We start from the raw sequence: 21,895 nt of genomic DNA, 5'->3' as shown, positions 1-21,895 counted from the left end.
TAACAGATGATTAGAAAACAAGAGTTGTCTGAGCAGTTATATTGGATTCCACCATATCTGTATCTGAGAAGTCGTGCTGACCGAAGTTTACTCACACTGGTTTTAGACATTATTTTCTGAAGCCTAATTACTTGATCCCCCAGCCTCTGGGCGATTTGCTGAAGTGACAAGTCTAAAGGAAGTGCTGGTGGGGAAAGGGAGAGTAAGCATTTGTGTGGGTATTTGTGTGGGAATGTGTCTGTGTTCTTCTTCTAGAGTCAGGCATGAAGACAACAACAACTACAAAAATGATAATCAAAAGGTTTTGTGTGTAGGAGGGAGAGGCAGTAATTGTAAAAGTAGGCAAAAAAAAAAAGAAATGAGAAAAGTTTGGACAGTATATGAGGGACAAATTATATACTTTTTCAATGGCATTGTGGTATTATGATGCAAATTAAATCATGCTGATGATACTGAAGTAAATTATTAAAACCTTTCATTTTACCCAATATTTTATGAAAAAGATAAAAACAATGCAGAAAATTTACTATCACAATGATTTTTAATTTTTAAAACATCTTACTACTTAAAGAGATACATTTTAATTATCTGGGGATTATATTGCCCATATGTATAATTGTAGTCATGTACACTTTTAATAATATTGAGAAGTATGCATAACGTGCATAAACTGTTAAATCTATGTGGATATGCAAACAACCCTATGCCATTGGTAGATTGCTAATTTTATGATTTTTTTTTAGTGTAGAATAACGAAACATCAAGTTAATTCTACATATGTCTACTTTAGTTTGATTAGTGTATTTAAATAAAATTTCCAATGTTCTTCTAATGTGAAATGACTCCCATATATATGAGAATATATATATGAATTTATATTTAATGCATATTACACTTAATGCAGCAAAGAATGGAGAAAAAAGAATTGAAAGTTGAAAATGGATTTACACACAATCTTTGTTTAAACAAGCAATACTCATTTTTCACAAAATTTATTTCTGTGTTATCCTTTTGGGCACCCTGATGGGCAGTTATAAGTGCTACATGACCCTTGCCATTTGTTCAGAGGGTCATTTCATTAACAAAAATATGTCAGGTGTTTCATGTGTGTTAATTTCCCATGTAATGTTTTTGGCCGACTGGAATATACTGGTTTTGAACAACAGATTTCTCATGCATGTGGGAAAGCTTAAAGGGCGTCTCTTGTGTTTTGTTTTAAGTAGACAAATAATTGATTTCAGCAAAAGTCATTAAAAATGGAATGAAAGTCCTTGGGCAATGCTGAAAAATAGAAAGCAGTTGCCAGATGCTTGAAAACTGACCAAAAAAAAAAAACAAAAAACCCACAGCACAATGCCAAAATCACTTCACTTTACATTTTAAATAAATAAAGGCTGACTGTCACGATAGCTTTGATTCTTACTCTTATGGTAAAACATACTTGAAGAATAATACTTGATTGCTCTGCTAAGGTTGTACTCTATACTTGGGATTTCCCTGGCCATCATAAGTGATACAAAAACAACAGAAAAAATGGAATGACTGATACGAGTCATAACATATGAGTGTGGATTTGTCTAGGGCATCAAACCCAAAGCTGTGTGGTACTTTCATGTTAAGCAACCTGGCAGCAGAACGGGGGTTAGAACTCAGGTGCATTGATGCCTCTTCCTTCTAGACAACCAGGCCATGCCCTCTATATGTCATATGTCATAGCTGCTCCAAGACACCTGTTAGGTAACTATCCCAGTCTAAGTCTTAACTCTAGGGAGATGAGCTGGAGGATTAATTATGGTTGGGATTCAGTTTGTTTGTGCATATGTTTCTAAGTGTGTATATGAGGCCAAAGCAGCTGCACAGACTTCCTTTAAAACCAAATCTCCACTTAAAATTAAACCCAAAGTTCAAATTCACTACTCTAAAGGAACTCATGCTTGCTATGAAAACAGAAAGTTTACAACTTAAAACATTTGTGAGTATATGTGAAGACACAATGCATACATTAAAAAAGGTTTGGCTTAGGGCACCTGAGTGGCTTAATTGGTAAGGAAGGCATCCAACTCCTGATTTTGGCTCAGGCCATGATGTCAGCGTCAAGAGAGCAAGCCCCATGTTAAACTCTGTGCTGACAGTGAGGATTCTGCTTGGGATTCTCTCTCTCTCTCTCTCTCTCTCTCTCTGCCCCTCCCCCTACTCATATTCTCTCTCTTCTGTCTCTAAGTAAATAAACAAATATTACAAAAAGAGGCTTGGCTTAGTTGGTATTTCATTTAATTATTTAACTTTATTATAACTTCATTAAAAAGATATATGGTTTTTAGTAGGCCACATATTAATGTGCTTCCTTATAGGAGATGGTTCCACTCAGAATGTGAACATGTAGTAAGCTAGCAGTAAGCCATAGTAAGGTAAGATTCCAGTGTACTTAATTATGATGTTGATATTCTTTAGTTGAAAATAAATGACAAGCTCCAATAGGAAACTAAAAATGTTCTTTATCAATAGTTTAAAGGTTATTTAAATGCTAGAAATCAGTATTATTTTGTTTATAGGTATTTAAGCCTAACTGTGTAATTGTAGTATTTCTCACATTTTATTTCATCTTTCTCCCTTCTTAAAGCAGAAGATGCTTTGTGAGGGTCTCCTGTATGGTTGATGTGATGCGTATGTACTGAATGATATTAATAAAATATGGTTTTTTTCTTTCTCTCCAGGTAATTATAGGTGTCACTTGGACTCAATGTAAAGTACGATAGCTTATCTGTAAGTAACCATTGCTCTATTATGTCCCTAGACTTAGGAAATACCTGTTCAGTTCAACTTGAGTGTGGATGAATCTGAGAAATGACTTAGTTGGAATTCTACTAAAAATATTTTGTGCTTTGGGGCATCTGGGTTGCTAAAACAGTTAAGCATCTGACTTTTGACTTCAGCTCAGGTCATGATTTACCAGTTGTGAGTTTGAACCTCACATCAGGCTCTGCACTGACTCTCTCTTCCCCTCTCCTGATCATGTGCATGTATGCTCTCTCTTGCTCCCTCTCCCTCTCTCTCTCTTTTTTTCTCTTTCTGTCTCAAAATAAATAAACTTAAAAAATATTTTGTGCATCTTTGCTTTAATCAACCAGACCATGAAAGCAGAAGAGAAAAAATGGAGTTTGCTCAAGTAGAAATGTTGGAACATCAAGGCAATGTGTGTGTGTGTGTGTGTGTGTGTGTGTGTGTGTGTGTGTGTGTGTAGTTCAGTTTCTGAAGCTGGAACTCTAATTCCAAAAGAGAATTAACCACAAAGTTTCAAATCTCCCCCAAAAGATGTGGTTTTGAAATGATTCATGGGAAAGGTCAAAGGCTGTACTATTTTTTATTTTGTTATCATGAGTTTGGCTATCTGCTATTCACGCAATTTTTTTCCACAGAAATTAGAACTTTTCAAGAGGCAGATAACATGCTCCATCAAAAAGGAGAAATATACCATTCCCAAAAATAAACAGTCACTTTCCCTTTTAAGCCATTGGGTTTTATGAAAGGAAGTGCTAGAAAGTGTGGTTCATTTTAAGGAAATTGTAAATGTTTGACATATAATTTTCTGTCAAGATAAAGCATTTCCCTCATTAAATGGGAACAAGTGCTCACTGTGGTGTTCAGCAGATGACTTCCTGTATTTTTCTTTCTCTTTCTACCTAATGTTAAATTGTGCATTACAAGTAGTCATCGAAAACCCAAATATTTTACTCAGTCAATGAAAATGATATATTCTATTTTTATCAATGTTTATATAAGTGACATTCAAAAAGTTTTAATTTCCTCCCATTGCTTGTGATGTTTTTAGAATCATTTTTAACTCAAGGGACTTGCAGGAGTTCAAACTATCTCATCCCTTGACTGAATGATTTACTTCACAAACTCAATAGACACTGCAAGGGAGGTAAATTCCTTTCAGATGGTAGAATTATTCTGAGAACAGAACCAAATGTCTCCTCAGCACTGGGAAAGAAATAAATGCCTCATTTCCCCTTTCCAGAAGTCCAGAGGACTCAAAATAATGACCAGAAGTTCCATACCACGGCAATCAGCCTCTGGGAAAGATGTTTTAAACCAAATAATTTAGATCACTTAAAAATTTATGGTATTCGTCATTATGTCTTTCAGATGATGTGAAAGAAATTTTTTTAAAAATAAACTGCATGAGAAACTCCTTATAATTTGAAATTTGAAGTTCATATTAGGGACCTAAATATACAAGCATGTGCATGTCTCTTGGTATTTAAGTTTCTTCTACCCCTCTCTATCCAGTGTACATCCCGACCCACACTGCTCCCTGTCCTTTCACGGACCAATCTGCTGGATGTGGGCAGACAGTATTTTTTTGCTTTCGCTTCTTCTTGCTCATTTTAATTTTTTTAAAAGTGTATTTATTGAACTCAGTCAAGAACACCCCAAGATAGCCATGTCCTCAGAGTGACTGTCCCCTGCCAGCATCCTATCACTCCTGTGTCCCGTGAATTTGAATGCCATAGTCAAGTGGCACCAACTAAAGTTAACAGAGAAATCAGTCTTCAGGAAGGACAAAGGTATGATTTATAAAAATCATTAGAGAACGATCCCATTGTTTTGCCTCCTCCCTATGTCTAAGTGGCCTGGTAAACAATCTTTCACTGTAATAGATAACCGTATTTCCAAAATTTAAATATTACTTCTTTTTCATGAGCTGACTGTCACCATTTTGGTAAACACCTTTATTTGTGTTCACCATCAAAATGGAATAATTTTATAAAATACCTTATGCCTTTAAGAATTGGTCTTTAAGAATATATTTCTAAAAAGAGAACTTTTAGATACCTTAAAACAAAAGTTTTGTATCTATCTTTGTGTTGCAATATTTGACTCATTGAGAATTATTCACTCATTATTGATTCATGTTTTGTTGTTTTTTTAAGTGCAACTGGAATCGTTTTACATTATGTATTAAATTCACATAAACTTAGATACTTTGCTCTGAAAACCATACACCAAGAAATTCTACTGAGCATTATTTATATAAATATATATATTTTTAACTTAAAAAAATAAAAGTATATTTATTTATTTTGAGAAAGACAGAGAAAGGTGGGGGAAGGAGAAAGAGAGGGAAAGGAGAGAAGAGACAGTTCCAAGCAGCTCCCTACTCCACATTGTCAGTGCAGAAACCCAATGTGGGGTTTGAACTCACAAACCATGAGATCATGATCTCAGTGGAGGTCAAGAGTCAGATACCAAGCTGTCCCAGGCTCTTGCCCATGCGATTGAGCCATACATGCAACTAAACTCTCCCTGTAGGAAGTTATATCCCAGTTTAAGTTCACTTCTCAGCCTGCTTTTTTTTTTGGTCTTTATGCTTATTTTAGACATTTCATAGCAGTATTTTGTCTCTGCCATAACACTGCTCATTTCTGGTTTTCCCCCCTAATTCTTTTTTCTTTTTGGTCTCCTTTTGGCCATCCTTAAAGAACTCTCAATTTTTTTCTCTTTGATTTTACATTCTTATGATTTTAAAATTGGTTCATAACCTTACCATGTAAATTCTCTGAAATCACACATAAGCTTGTGCCTGAGTGTTTGCACTAAGAGAGAAGGAAAGGTAGACTAGTTTTTATCATATTCTCGAGTGGATCTGCAACTCCCAAATGGCTGAGTCATTTGCTGCATGGATTTATCACTTTGTCTCCTCTGAGGACACAGCAGTCTATGCAGGTATCCAGATTTCACTCCCGGATTCCATATTCTTATTTCTCAGACTTCCAGATTCTAATTTTCCCATAGTCACCTCAGTCAATATGCCCCACACTAAACTCATTATATTTCCCCCTTATACCTGTTTCTCTTTACATGTTGCTGATTTTAAGGAATGTCATCAACATCCCCACAGTTACTCAAATCAAAAAATTAATTATATTTGACTCTCTTTCTAATAGGTCTTTATTTCTTGTTGATTCTGATTCTCTGTGTTCACAAATTTCCCCTCCATCTGCCTTTCCATTTCCTCCTTTGAATCTAAACTCATTATTTCTCTCCTAGAAGATCCTTTTGAGAATCAGATGAAAACCACTATCAGCTCTCTCTTCCCTCCTCATTATAGGACATTGGATAATGTACAGACTCGAGAATCAGACTCTGGGTCCAAATCTCAGCTTGCTCATTTGCTAGTGGTATCATATTTGGAAATTATTTACCTCTCTATGCTTAGTTTCCTCATCTGTCATATAGAACACACACTTGTCTGGTCTTTCTGCTTCCAAGCTTACCAACTTTCCAATACATTCTTCCTACATTGTGACTGGGGTACTTTTTTTCTAAAATGCAAATGTCAACATTTCCTTCATATGTTGGCCTGACCCTATTTTGCTTTCAGAGAAAAAAAAATGCAGCCTCCTTGACCTCCCTCAGTTTACCTCTCCAACTCCACATTTCACTGTTCTCCTGGCTTTGATTCTGAATTTAGGCTATGCAGGTATATCACACTCCCTGCCATGACTCCTGGCGAATACACATGTTCATTGAGCTGTCTGGAGTATCCTCTGCTTTCTTTATTTCATAGACTTATCCCTTATCTTCCCATTAGAGCCATCCTACCTATGGTTTAATCATGAGTCCACATTTACCAGCTCTGTGTAGCCTTGAGCAACTTAAAATTACTCAAGTTCTCTGTAGATTATAAAATGGGGTGAAGCATAGTAGTTACTTCATATTGTTATTGTGTTGACTAAGTTAATACACATAAGCTTAAACAATGCCTGAACCATTGTAAGCATTCAACGACATCCTTAAGAAGACTGTAGATGCTGTATTCTGCCCTCATCCTATCTCTGTCATGATTTTAATATTTCTCTTGTATATTTCACTAGTGTCCTGGCACTTTGACCTCACCTCTAGCAAGCACTGATGAAATATCACTGTGTTTATCTGTCTCTCTCCCCACCAAACTCTAATTTCCTTGAAGCTACAGACTGAGTTACATCTTTTCTCTTTACCTAGTGGTCTGAACCCCATCTGCTATACAACTAGAACTCAAAAAGTAGTTGTTAAATAAAAATGAATATTCTTATCCTCAGAAGGGAATATGAAACAGAACAGTTGCTGTGTAACCCTTTTTGAATGAATGGATAAATTTATTAATTGTACCTTGGTATAGCAGGAGTATGCTTTGAGCTGATTTAGACCGTAAGACAACCAGCCCATGCTGGAGGCTGTAAGCTAAATACTATTTTCTTTTTTCAATTTCTTCCTCTTTTAGTGCTCTGTTACTAATTAAATTCCTGATCACATAATACAATATTTGGTTTGTATGTGCTCAATGTATGTGACGATGGTTTAATCACCTCTGAACATAAATATGACTGGTGAATGTCTCACAGTCATAGCCCCTGAATATCCTTCCCAAAAGAATGGAAAGCCTTGTTTCCATGCCATTATCAATGTAAACTATTTAATTCCAGCAATAACTGTGAACTGGCAAAAACATGAAGCAATAAGCTATATTTTGATGCTATGATAACATTGAGGGCAATATTTTTTTAGTGGGTAATGTTTCTAAGAATAAATGTGACCAAATATCTGCAGACGAAGGTAAGACAAAAATAAATATCTTAACCAAAGAACTTACAAAATGGATGAAATTCAGTTTGAAGTGATTATTTGCCTAGAACACCACTATTGCCTGTTTGGAACAAGAAGAGGACAGGTTGGTGAATTATTTCAGAAAATGTGTTTATCAAAAATGGTACTTAGCTTACTTACATTAGATATCTTAGTAGGAAAAGTTCTGTGAAACTAAACAAAAATAATCCCTGTGTGAAAATGTGGATTTACAATTCCTGGGCTGAATACACGTTAGGGCAAAGGATAAATTTCCAGCCAGTACTTCCTAAGAATGTTTTTATCATGTAACTTTAGTGAGTTTTAAGCACTTCAGATGGCATAAAAATAAAACTACGATTTTTTCAGCATTTCCTATTGATGGGCACCAATGCTATATGTTTTACAAAAATGTCTTTTAATTTACTATAAACTCATCAGGTATGCATTATGATTCCATTTTAGAATAAAAAAACAAAAGCTAAAAGAAACTGTTTGGATGATTTTGAACTCTTGAGCATTGTGTTCAGACATTTTTCCATGAAAGAAATTTTGCTTATAGATTACACAATAAATTTGTGTTTAATTGAACCTTGTTACTTGGAAGAGAAAGAAAGAACTAAAGTTTAATGAGTCGATTATTTCATGTGATGTTTGTCTTTACATGAAGTACCTAATTTAATCCTTTCCTTATCACTGAGAAGTACACACAATTATCGTGACTTTATAAAATGATGACATTTATAAAGGTTAAATTAGTTGCCAATGAAAGAGAAAATGCACAAAAATTTCTTCTCTTACTTTGTAGTGATATGTTCAGGCCATCTCCATAAGTGACTGGAAACAGAGGACCCTTAAAGTCAATTAAACATTTTGGCTTTTGTATTAATAATAGAGCTCATGAAGATTTTGGAAAAGCTTTCAGAAGACTGCTCTTTGAGTTTTTTAAATACATACTTTAAAAACCTGATGCATTTATTGTGATATATTGATTTAGGCATATGTGAATATACTTAGATTTAAAATAGAGTATTTGCATATAATCCTTTGATAAATAATAAATCCACTTGATAAATAAGTTGTTAATCACAAAAGTTGGGAAAGAGTTTCCTTATATGTTTTAGAAATAGAATGAAATAAAAGTTCATTTTAGTGACTGGTATTTAATCTAGTATTATAATATGAGTCATTTAAAATTTTATATTCACCATAACTGAAGACTGAGGCAGCAGTGAAAATGAAGATATGCAGAGAATTAAAATCTTGATGGATATCTTAATAAGAGGCATTTCCATTTTTGTGTCATCTAGAAGTCCTTAAATGAGCAAATATTAATTTAGAATACTTAGCTACAGAATTAAAGAAAACAAAGATTAGCAAGAAGCAAATAAAACTGATGCTTCTAAGAGCACAGAACCCATTGGAAAATGGGGCAATAGACCTACATGAGGATCTTAAGTCCTGCGATTAAATTGGGATTTATTTTAGGATTGTATCATTAAGAAGAAAATAAATATCAAGAGAAGGATTAGACATTTTGTCTCTAGTATTTTTATTTGTTTTGGATGTGCTACATGACAAAAGAGATATAGTTACTTTTCTTCTACTCTGAGTGGGTGTGATGGGTAGCATCTATTAGGATCATAATTGTTCAATAAATGTTTCTTGAACAGATGTTTAGTTGCCTGATGTTGCACCCAAACTCCGAACCTAGCCAGGAATTTTACTTTTGCAGCCACTCCCACCCATGCTTTAAAAGTTTAAAGACATATTTATTAGACAAATTCTCAGAAAAGAAGTGAAATTATGATAAGTAGGCAGACATATGAGCTCTGTGAGAATCACCAGGGCTTGATATTTCTAACATCATGAAACAAAAAAAAATACTCAACTCCATGTGCTTTAAGTCTCAGGATGATAAGAAAAATATGTTTTCAATGTTCCCCCTAATGTATTCAGTTCAATATGAGAATAGATATGTCTCATATTAATACTTGATTTCTAAATACTCATGAGCTCTATTAAAATTCTCTGGCAAAATCATACCATGCTTTCCTTCCAGTGGACTCTAACTCAAGGTTTTGGCAGGCGCTGACTGATTAGCAGGTTTTTTCCTTCCCAATCACATTTCTGAGCACACCCAAATGGAGCTCTGGGAACTTACTGTTTAAATATATTCTTTACAAAGTATATGAAGGACTTGTTTAGACTATGTAAAAGAGATATAACTCAAGGTAATGGAGTGCAATAGAGAAATGTGAAATGTCTTTAAAACAAGATCACTTCAGATGGAATTATCATCTATATTCCTATCTATACATGAAAGCATGGAATTGAGCTAATTTTTCATGTAACTCAAGTCCACTGTTACATTAAAGGAGTCGGGTATTGCATGTGCGCACTGAAGCACCATGTGGATGGCCATAGAAGCCACAGCTTAGTGACAACCACAGCTTTCAGATGGAAGTGGTCTCTTTCACTCATCACTATTTATGATTCTTTGCATCTTCACTCAGAGAAAGGCTGATTAGCGAGCAGCACTATAGAAGAGGACTTTAAGCCCTAAACTTTGAAGAGCCCTCCTGACGCTGGGGAGAGGATCTGCCTGAAGCAGATAAGAGCACACTGAGGCATTCGTTCAATAATTCTTGGGTGGGGATGGGCAGATGGACGAGTATCTTCCAAAGAGACACAAGGCCTAAATATTTTCAATAGCTAAATGGCTCCGGATATTCCAATCATATTAAAAATTTGTATCCCCAACACCTGAAACTAATATACTGATATATGTTAACTATATTAAATATAAAATAAAATAATTGGAATTAAAATAAATTGCATTTCCACTGTCAAAAGACACCCCAGAATAAATACGGCTGGATGCCCTGGTCAGGTTTTCTCTGCACAGGACTAAATGTAAGTGATCCTAATAAAAGCTTTTAACAATAAAGATTCTTTCTCCTTCATAATAGTTATTGGTAATTTCTATATCTCCTTTTCCCTGCAGGCAACTCTCTTTCTCCCCCTCTACAAAAGAAATACTTAACATTAGCTTTAATATGGGAATCTTCCTGAAACTTTTCCCAGGACTCTGAATTAATCTTTAGTATTGGCTAATTTCTACCCTCTATATTTAAATGTCTAACACCATGACATCAAATATTTATCCATGACAGTATCACAGATTTTATCTAAGAGCAAGCAGGAAAGAAGAAGCTAGTAAATTCTTTTAGAAAGATACTGTGAGTTCACAAATCTGAGCTTATGAATACATTCTCTGAGGTTGAAGAATGAGAAACTGTGAGTGCAAATTTCATGAAATGCTTCTAAGAATAATGTTCTTTTTACTGCTTTTATATTGCAATCAATACAATGAAGAAAGTTTTACTGAATATGGACTTGCTCCATGTTAAATCCAGTATCTACTATGCCAGACTGCAGAAGTTCTTACCACCTTCTTTAGCGCAAAGGCTGACAAGGTTGTGCACAGTGTCCATCAGCTCCAGCTGCTGCTTCTGAAGGACACTGTTATTGCTGGTGGCTCTGTTCAGTTGTTTCTCCAGTTCCTGGATAATGTATGTTTGGCGAGTAACCAAGACTTGAAGATTCTCTCTCTCTTCTTTCAAGGTGTCCAACTCTTCCTTGTGCTTTCCCTCCATTTCTAAGATTTTATGTTCTAATAAACTACAAGGAAAGAAAGACAGGACTATTTTAAAAGTGCTATACAAAAATGTGATTTGACTAGTTCCTCAGTTTATTTAAAGTTAGAAATTTTAATAGAACCAATTTGACAATAAATTGTATAAAAAATAATATATGAGAAAAAAATAAAGTTAGAAATTTTATTTAAGTATTCAACGGTGGAAATATTTTTAAGTGCTAAAACCATATAAAAATAAATATTTAATGCATATATTAAATTAGGATATATATATATATATATATAGGATATATAACATATCAAATGAAGAATTATTAGACTATTTGTTGTCAGAGTAATGTCTGTTTCCGAAATATGATTTATTTCCTGGGGAATATCTCATATTCAAAGTAGCTGGCTTGGAGCCAAACAATCACAGTCTGTCAAAGTACGGTTTAACTTTCATTAAGAAAATAGGTCCCATAAGAAACTGATAGAATAGTTCAGGAAAAACTATGAACAAAATATAGAAACTTTTTTAAAATTTACTTTGCATTCATATAGGATTCTCAAAATATCAACAGTGATTAAATTTCACAATAGTTTTTTTGGGGCCAGGTAATAGTATACTGATGCAGAAACCACAGCACCAGAAAGTAAGCTATGTAAAATCAAGTGAATTAAATTTCTTGGGATTTGTGATGCCTGCTCCTGTATCATAGTCACAGCTTATTTTGTCTCTCAGCCTAAGTTTCAGAATGAGGCCTAAAAGCACCACAAGTTTGCAAATCACTGCATAAATGGTCCTGAAAAGGAAGACCACAGGCTGATGGCATGGTTTTACAAAAAGACTTGGAATTTTGCTCAGGGTGATGTAATCTTCAACTGAGAAACTTCTTTCAGAACTCTTCAAAAGATACTCCCCTTGCATACTGCACATTAAAAATAATAGAAAATGCAGAAGCACTCTTGGATCCTAGCAACCAACTGTAAATAACAAGTATTTACATTTTATAGAGTGTATAATATACTAAGATTCATCAGAGGAAACCCTTATTCTTTCTCAGTTCCATTTTCAGAAGGTTCAACCAGCCCTTGGTTTACAAGCTGTTATTCAAATGTAACATACAAGACTGGTCACTTAATTTACCTTGGAGAAATACAGCACTGAATCATTCCTCTAAGTTTTCAAAAAGGGGACTCCAGGGAACGTTTTATATGTAACACTTAAAAGCACAAAACAGAGCCTGTTAGAAAAGCCAAGTTTTCGTACTTGATGTTCTGGGGGGCAAGCTGGAATATCTGATTGGCCTTTCCACAGATTAAGAAGTGTGGAGAGAACTGCTCTTGGGCATTCTGGGTTCTTGCCAACCAACCTGTCCTCCAAGAAAATGTGCTTCAGAACATGACAGGCAAGTTGCCTATTGTACCAAGCCTGAAAAGCACTGGGAGGCTTCTATTCATATCACCCTACTAACTTAGAGCACCTTGGTAGCATGTCCAGATTCACAGGTGAAAATTTCCACTGAGACCCATTTGGGGAAGCTCTATAATTGTGCAAGGTAAGAAAAGCCCTGCCTCTAAGCTTGTTTTCAGTTTATGTTTTAATTCTTTGTTTATCCTCCTAGGGGTAATGATCAGATACAAGATGCCCATAATATAAAATCAGTTAACTTACAAAAAAATGTCTTTTAAACTCACAAGAGTTATAGTATACTGCTGAGAAAACTTAGAATTAGCTGTTCAAATGATAATAAGGTAGGGGTGCCTGGGTGGCTAGTCAGTTAAGTGTCCAACTTTAGCCCAGGTCATGATCTCACAGTCCATGAGTTCCAGCCCCACGTCGGGCTCTGTGCTGACAGCTCAGAGCCTAGAACCTGCTTCAGATTCTGTGTCTACTCTTTCTGTCCCTCCCCTTCTCAAAAATAAACATTAAATTAAAAAAAATAACATGTTAATAATGTAAAGATCCAAATTTGGATAATGTAGTCTGAATTACTATTTCGTTCCCCAAAACAGATGAGCATTGGCCTTTCAGTTTTCCTAATCAGTAGGTAACATTCTGGTTTAGAAAATATAATGTTATAGTTATAACTTGTATTTATTACTTGCTAGATGCCAATAGTGTTCTCGGCACGACGTAAAATATAAAATGATGCCATTTCCACTCCAGGGATTTATTTTTAGAGATAATACATCAAATAAGACAACAGCAACTGTAAGAAACTTCTGTGTCAGACATAACGTTATTTTGGGGGGGTGATTTTTACACCAGTGTTTCAGTGTTTTCCTACTTCTTTTGAGGCACTCCCCTATTCAAGAGAATATATAGTCTAGATGGTCACTATCGAAGATGTCAATAAAGGAATTTTGTTTGTTTACTTGTTTTGTTTTTCAGGATAATTTGGAAGAAGCTGAGAATTTAAAGTTGATCAAAGAATTCTTGTTGCCAATGGCAACAACTCTGGGCATCGGCTTACGGAAGAAAAGGCTGGAGTTTCCTAAGTAAAAAGAATAAGCACTTAACATGTTGAATAAAACTGTTAATCTTCATAATTCACTGAACAACCTTTACCGCACCTGGACTACCAGGTATCACAAGAAACCAACATGGCCCGCCATCTTAAAATAGATATTAATGCGGAGTAAAGATGGAACTGCTCACAGAAGTGGGAATCGTGCTCGGCATCACAGACACCTCACGGGATTTGGAATGGAATATATGCAGGAAAAAATAATATTCATGGAAACTACAGGCAAACCGGAAACATGTCACATTGCTTCCCAAATGGCAGGTCTTACCAGTTAACTATCTCTTCCAGTCATTTTCTCATTTCATTTCTTCACTTGGAGATACTTTAGTAACTTTTACACTGTAGTAATTATTAACTTTATTAAGTATAAACTTTATGTTAATTCTAACTTTTTAGACTTCTTCAGGCAAGACTGATCTCTTCTTGGCCCTTCCGTTTTCTCTGACACTGCTCAACCCTTACTTCCATCTTCTCTTCACATTTGGCTTCCAAAAAAAAACCTATTCTCTTTCCTTTGATAATTCTCATCCATTAGTTATTTACTTGGGAAGTCAGCCCCTTTTTCTTATTATTCCAAACTGGTTTGAATCCAAACTTTCTTGCCAGAAAAATTCACATGCCATCTCTATTTATTAATCACATTGTTGTAATGCACCATTATAATTGGGTAGCACTTTAAAACCTTTATCTCCTTTGATTCTTTTTTTTTAATTTTTAATGTTTTTATTTATTTTTTGAGACAGAGAGACAGAGCATGAGAGGGGGAGGGGCAGACAGTCAGGGAGACAGAATCCAAAGCAGGCTCCAAGCTCTGAGCTGTCAGCACAGAGCCCAACGTGGGGCTTGAACCCACGAACATGAGATCATGACCTGAGCAGAAGTCAGAGGCCCAACCGACTGAGCCACCGAGGCGCCCCAATCTCCTCTGATTCTTAAAGCACTGTAGAGATAGACTGAGTAGATAGTACAAGTTCCAGTCAGTACAAATCTAAATATCTTACCCCAAAATTGTGTTCTCATTGTGTCAGAACCAAGATAAAAAATCTGCCTTTTAACTTGTCAGACTAGAAATGTGCCCATGATATCCCAGTGCTATGAACACTAGCAGGAGAGTCGGTCCTCTTTGATTTAGTGTAATCAAATATATCTAATATACCTACTTCTTCCACCCATTGATATTTTATCGGGAATCAAGGCATCGCTTTAACATCTCCTTAGCTCCATCTGGCTATTTTGGGAGCTTGTCTTTCACAATATTTCAACCTATCAATCTTTTACATGTATAACAACAAAGTTTTTTGTCAAGCCAGGTTTTTTTTTTTTTTATCAGAACTGAAATTTTCTTAAACACCACTCTGTGTTAAACCTTTTGTCGTTCAATTTAATTTTATCCCATTTTGTTCTGAATGGTTTTTATTGGTTCTCTTCTGTTTTCCCTATCCATATCAGTTGGGAGAGGTCACTTCAGCTAGATACAGGGACCTCTATAAATGAAGGTTGGTGTGAAGGATATGACAGCTCTAGTGTCTTAAAAAGACAAATAGTTATAATTCTCCCTGATAATGGCCTGGAGCAACGAGTTTAGTTTACACTTAAATACATAATCCAAAACGTGGGTGCTGATTCTACACTCCAGCACACTGCTTTCTAGAGTGCTCTCAGTATACTTTTATCAGGTGTTCACTTGTTAAGAATCCCTCCGTCAAGTTTTGAGGGAGCCTAGATTAAGTAAACAGTTTTTATCATGACATCTTTTAGGATTAATGTTCCATGGAACAACAATTTTTAAACTGTGTACCTAAATCTATACAAATAGAGCTAGAAATCTGAAGACCAAGTTTCTCACAGGATTTTCAGTACTTCCTGTTTCCCATCTTTCTGGAAACACTTTGAGAAGAGACATGCATAAAACGTTGGCACTTAACTTCTAGTTTGAAGCAGAGGTGCACTTTAATGAAGAATAAAATAAACAAAATAATCTAGGTCTTGAACTTCAGTAAAAGGTTCTAATTGAGTATATACATAACCTTATTTGAAGATTTTGGTTGACTTCTTTCCATTTCCACAATCAGCCTCCTCCAACATATCTTATTGGAAATATTTCAGATCATTGAACACATCTTGAAACTTTCACAGAAAAAGCTCTCCCTTTCAAATTGTTTCCCACAATAGATTTCTTAACATAGCAGCCAATGAATTCACAGTGGTGACAGTTGCCTAAGCTCAGCGTATGTAAAGACAGCTCTCGAACAAGAGGAAGATGTTGAAAATAGAGATACCTTTTCATTTTTACCTGTCTGAAACTGATTACAGATGTTTCCATTTCTTAAATTGTTTTTAATATGTAAGGTGTCAATATGTGTTGCAAATGTGGGTTTTAAAGATCGATTTTTCTAAACAAGGGTATAGTTAGTGCAGGTAATAGTTTAATATTTTAACTTGAACACAGCACATTTTCTCTTAAAATATAAAGCCAAATGTTTTTGTAATTCAAATGTGGAGCAGAATGTAAATCAAATGTGGAGCAGATTACTACAAATACATATTGGCAAGTAGTTTTTTATTTAATCTAGGGTAAAGATAAATAAACTATGTGTGGAAGTAAGAAAGCAAGATAAAAACACAAATGGATACACTTTAAAACATAAAAATGTAATACTTCTATAAAAAAGATTGTCCGATAAGTGAAAAACTACAGAAATACATATTTGCAACGTATATGACAAAGGTTTAGTATCCATTGAAGGGCTTATATGAGTTAATCAAACAAAGATAAACAATGTAATAGAAAAAGGGGAAATATACATGAATAGGCTAGTCATAGAAGAAGAAATGCAAGCAGTCAATAAACACGAAAAGATGTATAACCTAAATTTTCAAGTAGACAAGATTAATAAAATGGTTAGCAAGGTTTGGGGAAATTGGAAAGCCCGTGCACACTTGGAAATAATATAAAATTTGGAGATAATTTGTCAATATATATGAAAAATTTTAAATAATCATCAAATCTCTAATAAATTATAAATTATAGTGTATTTATACCTAGGAATGAGAGAGATATGTATATAGATACATGTATAACATATCCATGATAACGTTTTATAAAGTAGAAATAAACCCAGCATTTAAAAAGTAGTTACAATCTATATACATATGCATTCATCATTTCAATATGTATTTATGCATGTGTGTGACTGGATATGAGTGTGTGTCTATATAAGCAAACAATAAATATTCACACATGTATATCTTAGTATATTCATAGAAAAAATCTGGAAGAATAAGAATAAAAACTTAATCTGTTAATGATAATTCTCTGCAGGAGGTGATAATGGTGGAGGAATATGGAATTAGGGAGACTTGGCCTTTAATTTTATACTTTTCTATGTAATTTAATGTTTAGAGCAAGTTTTTTCTATTACTTTTTTTTATTGATCAGAGAGATGTGTTAAAAAGTCATGAATCTAGAATGGTCTGGGAAGATGTTATCTAGAAATTTAAAACTTGAATTAGTGAACCTTAAAATGTGGACTGATACCTTGCAGTAGGCTTTTGAGGATTCAGAGTAGCAGTGTAAACATCATCGCTCTATTTTATTTATTTTAAGGACAATTAATATATTTATAATATTTAATGTAAACTAGGTGGTTTGTGTTTTCCATTAAAAATATTTTTTAGTTGTGTGTGTGTGTGTGTGTGTGTGTGTGTGTGTGTGTATGGAGAAAATGACATTTGTTGGCACAGAACTACTGGGACATTTGCCAGTTCATCATTCATTCAACGTTCAAAAAGCACTTAATACTATATATACAACGTGTAGAGAACTGTGCCTGGGAGCATAAAGACAAAGATAAATAAAACATAATCTCTGTGTTCCAGAAGGTCACAGCCCAATAGTAGAGAGATAGATAAAACATACACACACACACACACACACACACACACGCACAAGCATCATACCCACACATATTACAGTGCATTGGGATAAGTGAAATAATAGGGAAAAGCAAGGTACAGTGTAATCATATAAGTTGTAATGACCAAATCTACTGGGTAGAGTAAGAGATGGGTTCTTAGGGAGGTTAACATCTGCACTGAGTTTTGAAGGATGACTGGGAGTTGGCGAGTTGAATAAAGAACTACAGGGCATTTCAGGCAAGTGAAACATCAGATGGAATAACATCAAGACTTCAGAGCGGTGCTAACAACTAGCAGGATTAAAGAGTTGTTATGTGCGTATGTATGTGTTCTCAGAGCTTTACATGCATCACCTCAATCCTCACGTCAGCTCCATGCATTATCATTATCATCATCCCGGTGCTAGAAATTAGGAAACCAAAGGATAGTGAGTTTACGTAGCGTTCCCAAAGAAATAATATGTGGCAGAATTGGCTATAATAGGAAAAAGGAAAAATAAAACATAGAATCTGGCCTCAGAGCTCATGTTTTTAGCTATCAGACCATACTTTCTAAAATATCAGACTTGTATAAGTAAGGCTACAAAATTAAGATGATGATGGTTATGGAGTGTGTTCAATGCTAAAAAACTTGAATTCTCTTCATTTAGTTACAGAGAATCATTAGGGGATTAGGTAGATGCTATCTAGAGATCAAAAAGTTGGGCTGAATTAGTGTTGGGGATCTAAAAAAAAAGTGAAAAATAATCTCTTACATTTTAGAAAGAAGACTTGGGCAGAGAGCTGGATAGTTTGAGAGACATAATGCTCAGTCACTGCAATGACTGAGACAAAATTAACGGGAGTTGGACGTAGGACACAGTCAGTGGCAACAAAATGAACAAGATAGATAAAAAAAAAAATATTTAGGAGATGGAACTGACAGCATCAACAGTCACTGTGAATTGTGAGGAATCTGGGAAAGGAAAAAATTAAGACTGCCCTTAAATATTCAGTTTGATTCTGAATTCTATTTTACTCTAAAATCCTAAAATTAGTGAAATTAAAGTTTTTAAAAAGGCTATATGCCATTAAGTTCATTTTTTCAAAACATGAGTGGAGGAAAAAACATTCTATTCGATAAATCTGTAGGTATTCCATTTACAAGATATAGAACAGAGTAATAGAAATTTAAATGCTTTTTATTGATCCCTAGTATATACAACTAACATAATTCAGCCAGGTATAATGCTAGAAGGTAGCAGGATTTTAACTCAGTATTTTGTAAAGAACTTCTCAAATGGAAGATAGCTTTAATTTAAAAGACTGGGACTTTTGATTTCTTTAAGTGTCTTGAGGATTAAAATCAATATTTTATTATGCCATTACAGTAATTTGTTTGTAAGGTATAATTTAGTATCTTGAAAGTACACACATTTCAATCACTTAAAATTAATTCACTTAACAACTTCCCATAAATTCCAGCTAGAAGATAGATGAGGCTTGTCACATCAGTCCAATGAATTCCCAAGGTAAAATAAATACTTTATATTTCCTACTCCAGTATTAGCAGGAATAAATAATGATCTACATAGGAATAGGCCAAAAACAACTGGCCTACCCCTTTCTTTAAACTTATATCTGTTTGTGTTAAGAGGATAACTTGACAGCCACATCAATTAGTCTTGAGGCTGCATCATGTTGAAAAAATATTTTTATAATATTTAAGACAGGAAATTTTGCCATAAACTAGCTGTTTGGTCATGGACAAGTAAACCTGACCTTTGTGAACTTCTCTTTCTATATAAAAGGGAAATATAATAGATATTCTGCAGAATTAGTTGGTGGATTAGCAGTGATGTAGATAAAGCACCTGGCACAGGGGTTTGCCTGATATTAGGTAGGTAGCAGATAGATCTGATAAAATGATCTTGGAGTGGCCATCACATGTGTAGTTTCGCTTCACTGAATGGGTGTTACCAAAAATTTCCCTAATCTTAACTCTATATATTCGACACGACTATCAGGAAAGCTTCAGTACTGCATCTTCATATACATAAGATGCTCATTTCCCTTCCTGCATACCCTCCTGGTTAGGCAGAATAATTTCTTCTGGAATATTTTTTCATCTGGCTCTGATTGCACCTTGGAAAAAGTTGGGGTTAAGACAAAGGTGGCCAGGTGCTTTGAAACCCAATCAGTTTACCAAACTTTTAGACCAAAATATTCAGTTACATATTTGGTTCCACTCTAATGATTTGCATTATGATATCTTTCCCCATCCACCTCTCTTTTCTATGGTCTTGAGCTGACTTGACAGGAAATATACTAGAGGAATCTAATAAAAGTTGACAATTACATGTTATACTTTGTGATCCAGCCCCGTACGTGTAAGGTAAATATTAATATTCTCCATTTCTTGGGTTCTTGGTTGATAATTTCAATTACATGGGCCAATTACTGATCTCTTACTTCCAAATGTTGTTTCCTTGAGGGAAGAAACAAAACCATTTTGAGATTAAGATAGCATCCAACAAAAGAAAAAAAATTCCTAAAGAAAGCAAACTGGACCTTTTTTGGAGTCACCCCCCACTAGACTGTTAGGAAAACAAACAGCAGAGCAAATGTTGCTAATCCTATTCTTGTTTTGTGCCTTTGGCCATTTAGAGGATAAAGAAGTGAATCTAATGAGGCCCAAAATCCTTTTTCAACCCTCCAAGTGATGCATTTAATTTGTCAGGATGTAAATCAGCAGGACCTCTCAGCATGATTGTGTAGTATAATCCCATCTATAAAATATTCCTCCTTGTTCTGCCAAAGAAGTGGTGGACCCTCCTAAGGGCCAGCTCACTGACTTGGCAGCTGAGGCCCCCACCACACTCAGAGCTGGTAAGTCACACACCCAGACACAACCCCTGACATTCCATGGGGAGGAAGCAAAGCTTAATTTAGATAATCCCCTTTGCAGAGTGTATTAGCTGATCCAAACCAGACCTGGCCAACTAAAGGCATGTTGTTCCTACATTTCAGAGATGCCTAAATGTAGAAATCGCTTTTTGCAACATGTGGAGGATTAAGATTCATTTAAGCAATGGGTAGGAATAATCAATAAGCTTCTTTAAAAACATATAAACAGCTTCAGGTATGACTTTGACCTTCTATCAACTTAAATGGTATGTGTGCGCTGGGGGTGGGAAGTAATTCTTTGTTGCTCTAGAAAGTGCTTGGCAGAGTTCCTGCAATTCCATTTCACATAGGGAAATAAACAATAACAATAAACACAACAGGGAAAGTATGCTGTACACCACAAAACGGTATTCTTTTTTTTTTTAATAATGTAAAACACGTTCTACTTTAAGTGGTTCATAGAAGACTACGCTTGGTTTAAGAATAAATATTCTGCCAACACTCCACTAAACACACTGGACCCTTCAACACGAAGACACAGATTACTACAGAGATACAACAATGTTAGGAAATATAGCACATTGATAGAAAAATGCCCTCAGGTGAAGTAATGCTATACTCGAGTGTCAAAAGAGAGAAAGAGGGAAAGACAGAGAGAGAGAAAGAGAGAGAGAGAGGAGTGCAGAGTAGGAGTAAAAGATGCATGTAAGTTTGTCAGGCATGAGCACAGAGATAAATTAAAACCTAAATCACTGAATTCATTGTGAAATGCCTATATTTCTGGAAAAGGGAATTGTTAAAATGAGTGTTGTGATCTGGATATATAAGACCTGCATTCTCCTTAGAAATGAGAATTTAATAAAGGGGAACAATCCATCAGCAGAAGGCAGTATGTGCTGGGGATAAGGAGTGAGACTCTGAGAGGCTGTGGCACAGGGCAAGCCTCTTCTCCTTGGCCTGCAGCAGAGGTCTTTCGAGTGCTTGAACCTCAACTCAGCTTTACCGATGGAACAGAGAAAACAACTTGGAAGCAGGTTCCCTTCAACAAACAATTTCATGGTGAGAACTTCTTGGTAGGAAATAATACCAAGGGCCATATCAAGAATTATGGTGGAAAAGAAAAACCCAAAATGATTTGGAAATAAGGGAGAAGGGACATATTTAAGAAAAAAGAAAAAGAAGAAGAAGAAGAAAAAGAAAACATAAGAAAGAATGAATAGAAGAGGGCAAAAGAAAGAGGCCGAGCCAAGGGGAGAGAGGGAGAGACAGAGAGCTGAGTTTAGTGACACTTAAGGGACAGCATTTGT

At 35.2% G+C, this 21,895-nt stretch overlaps 1 protein-coding gene across 2 annotated transcripts in view; it reads right to left on the bottom strand.

Annotated features, from left to right (window-relative positions):
• Positions 1 to 21,895, bottom strand: part of LOC115284867 (angiopoietin-1) — a 232,851-nt gene that overhangs the window by 59,157 nt on the left and 151,799 nt on the right. Inside the window, exon 4 of one of the 2 annotated variants that reach the window (XM_029931332.1) lies at positions 11,063 to 11,295. In XM_029931332.1, coding sequence (XP_029787192.1) covers positions 11,063 to 11,295 — 233 coding nt within the window. The remainder of the gene's footprint in view (positions 1 to 11,062; positions 11,296 to 21,895) is intronic. The other variant, XM_029931331.1, reaches the window with a different exon arrangement.

This window comes from Suricata suricatta, unplaced genomic scaffold, assembly GCF_006229205.1.
Source record: "Suricata suricatta isolate VVHF042 unplaced genomic scaffold, meerkat_22Aug2017_6uvM2_HiC HiC_scaffold_24, whole genome shotgun sequence".
NCBI lineage: Eukaryota > Metazoa > Chordata > Mammalia > Carnivora > Herpestidae > Suricata > Suricata suricatta.
This window is presented reverse-complemented; position numbering and strand designations above follow the sequence as displayed.